Raw genomic sequence first — 7269 nt, 5'->3', positions numbered from 1 at the left:
TAGGAACCAGTAGACAATTGTAAAAATAAAAATCACAATCATAGCACTGTACCTAAGTCAAAGGTATAGCTGTAAGTTACTGTACACTGTTTTCCAAAAATAAACTAAAAATTTCAAGAAACTATTCATATCCTGATTAAAAGAAATGGCAAGCTACAATTTCTCATTTAGAAAAACATTCCAAAAATGTATCAATTAATGACTAAGGATACAAAAAAAATGTTCCAAAAGTTGTTAGGAAAGCTTTCTTGGGATTTGGCTTGTCTGGAGCAGGAAACATGGGCTGCATATATCTTTTTTTGTAACTGCCTAATGTAAGACATTTTGAAAGGGAGATTCAAGATGCTTCATCAAGGGGCTTGAAATTTTTCATGTATGGCCATTTTGAAAGGGAGATTCAAGCCCGAGGGGCTTCTAAACATCATGGTGGGCCTCTTCATATTTGCAGTCAATCTCCATTGTTCATTTCATGAAGCTTCAAGTGCCTAGAAATTCAAACCTATGTTATCACTGTAATTGGTTCTTACTGTTTTCGGATCAAAGGCACGAGTCTCTTTGTTTGTGGAATTTGATACATCTTCAGATCTTCCTCTAAATCAACGGCCTCATATAAAATATCTGGGCTTCCAATAGATTCTGATATCGGGTAGTGATCGTTAAAACTGTGGGCTGGGATTTCTCCATTAAAACACATTGAAGATGCATCAGAAATTCCAACCCGAGGTGAAGGTCTAATGGAAGACCTAGGAACTGTGGAAGAAGCCAAAAAAGAAACACGGCAACTAAATTGCTATGTTACAGATTACCTCAATATAAATGAGGATCTTCTAACACTTGCCCAGCGGAAAGAGGAGGAGGTAATTTTGAAGCTTAAGAGTTTTATTTTGAAGGATTATTTTTATTACCATCAATGGTAGAATACATCATGTATTAAGCCCTTTTATACACGTTGCAGATGAGCTCTTTAGCTGAAAGAGTGGAAGGCTTGCAGATGGTACTTTCCAAGAATACAGAGGAGAATATCATTATGGGTGGAACATTGAGAGCTCTTAGAGTCGAAATGGCTGATCTCAGACAGCAACATCTGATACTTAGGCAGCATTATGATGTTACTCAAATGAAGCTTAGGAATAGTGAGATGGAGATTGCAAAACGTGAAGAGTCGATGGGAAAGTTAACAGCCATTGTTGCAAACCAAGATTTGCTTTTTGCAGAAACTGAACACCTGCATAGACAATTGCAAAATGCCAACTACAAAAAGGTTGAAACTGAGGCTGAATTGATACATTCCAAAAATCTGATGAATGATTTGAAAGGGAAAATATGTCATATGCATGATGAAATGTGCAGAGTCGCAGACTAAGGGCCGAAAAGAGTGATATGATCAAGAAGAATATATTGCTTAAGCAAGCAGCAGAAGCTAAAGACCAAGTTATTCTAAACATCCGGAATGAGGCAACTGACTTGTGGCATAGAGTACAGGTTTTAGAAGATGAAGTCATGGAGAAAGAAGGTCAAATTTCTATATTAAAGGGATCATTCTCTGAAGAGTATTGGTATTAACAAAGCATAAGAGCATGGATTCACCATCAGATTGGCCTTTTCTGTCAGGATGTTAGTAGGAAGAGAAGGAGATACTTGTTTTTGACCGCTTGGCAATGCAAGTTTCAGGTTCAAGCACCCCTCTTGATCCATATGGAACTGAACAGAGAACTGCTCATCCTCTGCAGATTGATTTATAGTCATAGTACAGTGCTTACAACAGGAGAATGACAAGACCGTATAGCAGAGAGTTCAAAATCCGCATACATGATACAACTTGGCAAGCATACAAGGATATTACGGGACTGAACACAGGGATAGCGCATTATGATATGAACAGTTGATCCCAGCGAACCTTACCTACCCAAATCTTGAGAGAATTATGTGGTCTAGACTCTAGAACGAGCATTCATAAAAGAAAACCAGAGATTGAAGTGTGTAGGTAGTACCTTTTGACAATGCTGTTGAAGATGCGGGCGTGAAGCTGCTTGGCTCTGAATTGTGCCTGGCTTGCATGTGAGTAGTGATGGGTTTGCTCTCTTCTTCTGCTTAAATCCTTGAAAAAACATGAGCAACTGGAGTGGCAACTGGTGTTTTTCTTTGGCAACGCTCTCACAATACCCTGCGTTCTCAGCTAGTTATTTCTTCAGCTGCTCGCTCACAAATACTCTGGACTCTGGAGTTCTTATGTTTAATTTCCAGAAACTAACAGTCCAGCTCAGAAACTAACAGTCCAGCGCAGCAGACTAACAGTGAACTGCCAATTAAACTCTCTGTATGTGTAATCAATTGCTAATTAAACTTGATTTAACCCACGTTTGAAAAAATTAAATTTAATCTGAGTCTGAAAAAATAAATTTAACTGCAAGTCTATCCGGAAACGGCCAGAAGAAACTGTTTCGTTTCGCGGGAAACCGTTTCTTGCCAGTGAAAACGAAAACGGCCGTTGCAGACGGCGTTTCTAGTATGGTCGGGTTTCTCTCGAAGGTTTCTGCCAGAAACGGGGGACATCGTCCCGTTTCTGGTAACTAGGGGCTAAAGACCAGATTGGATCTCAGAATAATTTTCAATACATACCAAGAAGTAAAAATCATTCGAATCTAAAAAGCATTGAAATCAAATCGTGTTCATGGCATGGCTAAATACCAGATTGGATCTCAGAATAATTTTCAATACATACCAAGAAGTAAAAATCATTCGAATCTAGAAAACTGACATTATCATATTTTCACTACATACCAGGAAGCAAAATTCATTCGAATCTAGGAAACTGATATCATCATATATGAGGGCTCCAATGCAGCTAACAGAATTGAATAATGATATCAGTTGCATATAGTAACTTTAAACATTACAATGCTATAGGGCTAATGTTGAAGAAACCCCTTCCCGTAAAAAAAAGCACTTGATTTGGCAGATTTCCACGCATCTAGGAGAAATGCAGAAATATAGTAGTTAGCAAACTGTGAATTTGTGTATCAAGTATGGAAACAGTTGAATCCGTTTCAAAGAAAAAAATGGCTTGAAATTTTCTATTAAATGACACTGAATCCTTGAATCTTTATCTTCAAGGTTAATTTTTTTTATTTTTTTTTAGCAATTAGTGAAAATTCATTGAAATAAAAACCTGGATCACAATGTAATTATCCAGCGCTTTCATCAAAACAACCAACAAAATACATGGCCATTGTAATATTTGCGATTATAAAGTTCTATGCTAATTATAGCATTGATTGCGACCTGCAATAGATTCATGGGTTATGATAAATTTCTAGTTGAATGGTTGCACAAATCACAAATCAAGATTCAGCTGACAGTGAATGGGATCTAATGGTAGAAGAATTTTCAATCGTTTAACAAGTGTAAAGCCTAAATAGATTTGAGAGTGGCAAGTGTAAATCCTAAATATCTCTAACTATGTAAATTCACCCACATTTTATCATAGAGATTTTTAACGTGTAAATAATCTTTATTACAATACTATGGCCCAATATATCACATTTCATATCACACTTATTTATTTATTTATATGACATTCTTTTCAAATTAATGAATTTAATTAAAATAGCAAAAAAAACATAACTGTTAATCCATTACTAGTATTAAAACACTTACTTTATTACATTATTAAAATTAAAAAAAAAAAATCATAAAACAAACTAAATTATAACACCATTATTATTATTAAAATTGATTATTATACAAGTTAAACATACAATTTTAAAATGGTTTACTTCCTATAGAACTTTTAATTGTGTAAAAAAATTTATTACAATCTCAATATTGAAAATTTTAATGATTTTTACTTTTTAATATAAATTGTAATAAATAAAAATAATATACCAATTTATATTTTTCCGAATTCAAACTCAGTGATTTATTCAAATGGACGCAAAAGACCGTGCATCCTAGACAACCAATGTGGCAGTGTATTAGGGTATCCATACATGACTGGGAAACTTCACTTGCTATGGGAAGATAAGCCTGCCCTCATTTCACTGGACATCATGTTTCCCACCAGCAATGCTAAGTAATGCATTGCTAGTAAAAGTATTCAATCTAACCCGGGTTGGAATTTCAAAATCGGCCTATCCAGTAAATTTGACGGTGTTTTTAAATTGTATTTGACTGACAAATCACTAGGACAATTTGGCTGTTAAATTCTATCCTTGAATCCATCCATAATTTAAACTAAATATTATTAAAGCACCAAACACTTAAGAAATCTAAGATTTTTATAAACGATCGAAGAAATTTAATCCATCCATAATTTACATTAAAATATTATTAAAGCAACAAATACTTAAAGTTGATATATATTTTTATAAACGATTGAAGAAATTCCAGCTATATAACTTCTGAGAGATTTTTCTGTTGAAAAAATGAAGTTCCTGAGATAACAGCTCAGATCGAGTAACAGTTTTCACAATCTTAAATTTTAGCTGACAGTGAATTGTTGGGGATTTTTCTGGTAAAATCCCAAAAACAAAAAAAAACTTAAACACAGAGGCAATGCTCTGTTTCCTTCACTCCAGGATCTTTTGTGCACAGGGAAGCTTTTAAAAAAATTTACTGAGAACAGAGTATTACACCACCAGAAAAGGAATTTCTATTCATTAAAATGAAAAATGCCTGATACAAACTTCATCCTCTTTGCTGAGAGGGATTCACCAAAAATACATTCAACAAAACTGTCTCCACCTGAGAATTTACTGTGCTGGGTTTACTGCTGTAAAACCCTTTCACATTTACTGGTGTAAAAAGTATTTTTACACATACTGCTGTAAAAGAAAAATTACATACGCTGCAAGAAAAATTATGTGTTGCTCACCCGACACATGGGATTCATGCTTGTTTCATTACATAATGCACTGCTGTGCAAAACACACAATTTTCTTCACACAAAAAAAACTCATCCAACATATGCGCTCCCCTGTTCTCTTCACTCGCACTGCTGTGCATACATTTTCACTCTCACACTACGACTTACATTACAATGAGCAACAGTTTCTTATGCACTGCTGTGCATTTCAATAACGAGAGATTTTTTTTGTTCGCACGAGCTGTGCAACACCCTTGGTTTTCGCTGCCACTACATTTCTCAAATGGTCAACACAAAATAACTACATGTCGTATATAAAAACTTAAAACCATTACCTACACCTATGACAATGCATTAATAAAAGGTATGGTCAACCAAACTTAAGTTTTACTCCACGATATGTAATTAATGCAAGCTTGTACGCAGGTAGGAGCGATGGACGGCGGATATCGATCAGGCAGATCGGACGGCGGTGGAGAGTTTCGGAAGGCCTCATTATGCTGAACATTAGCACCCGATAAGTCAGACTTGCTTACGTATGCTGAGAGCCACGCGTCAACAGGAGATTGTATCGGGCTCGATCATACGGAAACCACTTTCTGCTGGAAGGCGGTCCGATATCCCTCAAGCGGTTTATGGTTTCGTTCTGGCGGTTTTGGGTGAGTTAATTGCTGCTCCATGGGTCAACTCAGGCCGCTGTTGAAATTACGTTTTCAACACTCCCCTTTAATTTCAACTGCTGGGCATTCAGTCATACCCAGACACTTCCTCAAAAATTCAAAGCTTTTCTGATCCAGTGGCTTTGTCAAGATGTCTGCAACCTGTTCTTGAGTCCTGCAATGTTCTAGGACAATTTCTCCATTGTTCACCAATTCTCTGATGTAGTGAAACCTTGTATCAATGTGTTTCGTTCTCTTATGAAACACTAAATTCTTTGACAATGCAATAGCTGAGCTATTGTCACAAAAAATCACTGTCGCTTTTGCCTGCTCTTGGCCTAAGCTTCTCAACATCCTTCCCATCCAAACTGCTTGACATGCTGCTGCTGTAGCTGCCACATATTCAGCCTCTGCTGTAGATAATGCTACAATGGACTGCTTCTTAGAAGCCCATGAAATGGCTCCTGAACCCATATGAAAAACATAACCGGAAGTGCTTTTCCGATCATCTACACTTCCAGCCCAATCACTATCAGTGTATCCAATTAAATCTGAACTTTCTGAGATATTATATAAAATTCCAAACATTTTGGTACCTTTCACATACCTCAAAATTCTTTTTGCTGCCTGCCAATGTGCCTCCTTTGGCCTCTCCATGAATCTGGAAATTAAACTAACAGCATACATAATGTCAGGCCTAGTTGCTGTTAAATACATAAGGCTGCCAACAATACTCTTGTACAAACTAGGATCAAAATCCTTACTGCTGTCCTCTCTGCTGAGTTTTAATCCCATTACTATGGGAGTGATCGCTGCTTTGCATTCTTGCATGTTAAATATGCTCAATACTTGATTTACATATCTTGCTTGTGAGATAAAAATTCCTTTTTCATTTTGATCTACTTCTATGCCTAAGAAGTATCTCAAGAAACCCATGTCAGTCATTTCAAATTCCTCTTTCATGACTGATTTAAAATTCTCAATGAGCTGATCATCATTTCCTGTGAAAATAACATCATCAACATATAAGACAACAATTAAAATTTTACCATATTTTTCTTTGATGTAGACGGTGGGTTCTCCCTCACACTTGTCGAATTCATTATCCAATAGATATGAATCTATCCTGTTGTACCATGCTCTTGGCGCTTGCTTCAGCCCATAAAGAGCTTTCTTCAATTTGCACACTTTGTGCTCTTCACCTTTCTTCTCATAGCCTAGAGGCTGTTCAATGTAAACCTCTTCCTTTAACACTCCATTTAGGAATGTTGACTTCACGTCCATTTGGTAGACTTTCCATTTGTTTTGAGCTGCTATGGACAGCACTGCTCTCACGGTTTCCATTCTTGCAACCGGGGCGAAAGTCTCCTCATAATCTCTTCCATACTACTGCTTGTACCCTTTGACAACCAGCCTTGCCTTGTGTCTTTCTATTTTACCTTCAGCATTGCTCTTGGTCTTGTAAACCCATTTGACTCCAATGACTTCTTTACCTTTTGGTAGCTCAACCAAATCCCATGTCTTGTTTTTCTCTATGGCATTCATCTCCTCATCCATAGCTTCTATCCATTTCCTATCTTTAATTGCATCCTCGAAATGAATAGGATCATCAACATGACAATACAAGGCAAATAAGGAATTCATTCCTTCATCATAAATGTCACTTAGATTTCTAAACTTCTTACCTCGTTCATTTGGTGTGCAAGTGCTTGAAGATGCACTTGAATTTCCTCCTTGTGGTGTGCT

General features: G+C 36.6%; 1 protein-coding gene across 1 annotated transcript; it reads left to right on the top strand.

Moving 5' to 3' along the window:
- Positions 1–704: 704 nt before the first annotated feature.
- Positions 705–1742, top strand: LOC149265180 (uncharacterized). Its single transcript, XM_089401986.1, has 4 exons — positions 705–857; positions 956–1261; positions 1351–1513; positions 1672–1742. Exons 1-4 carry the CDS (start codon positions 735–737, stop codon positions 1740–1742), a joined length of 663 nt encoding a protein of 220 aa, XP_089258112.1. The 5' UTR covers positions 705–734.
- The last annotated feature ends 5527 nt before the right edge of the window (positions 1743–7269 follow it).

This window comes from Pinus tabuliformis, chromosome 6 (assembly GCF_031772625.1).
Source record: "Pinus tabuliformis cultivar Carrire ecotype Pingquan chromosome 6, CPIR1, whole genome shotgun sequence".
In the NCBI taxonomy this organism is placed as follows: Eukaryota; Viridiplantae; Streptophyta; class Pinopsida; order Pinales; family Pinaceae; genus Pinus; species Pinus tabuliformis.
Note: the sequence above shows the minus strand (reverse complement) of the source record. Positions and strands in the feature narration are given on the sequence as shown.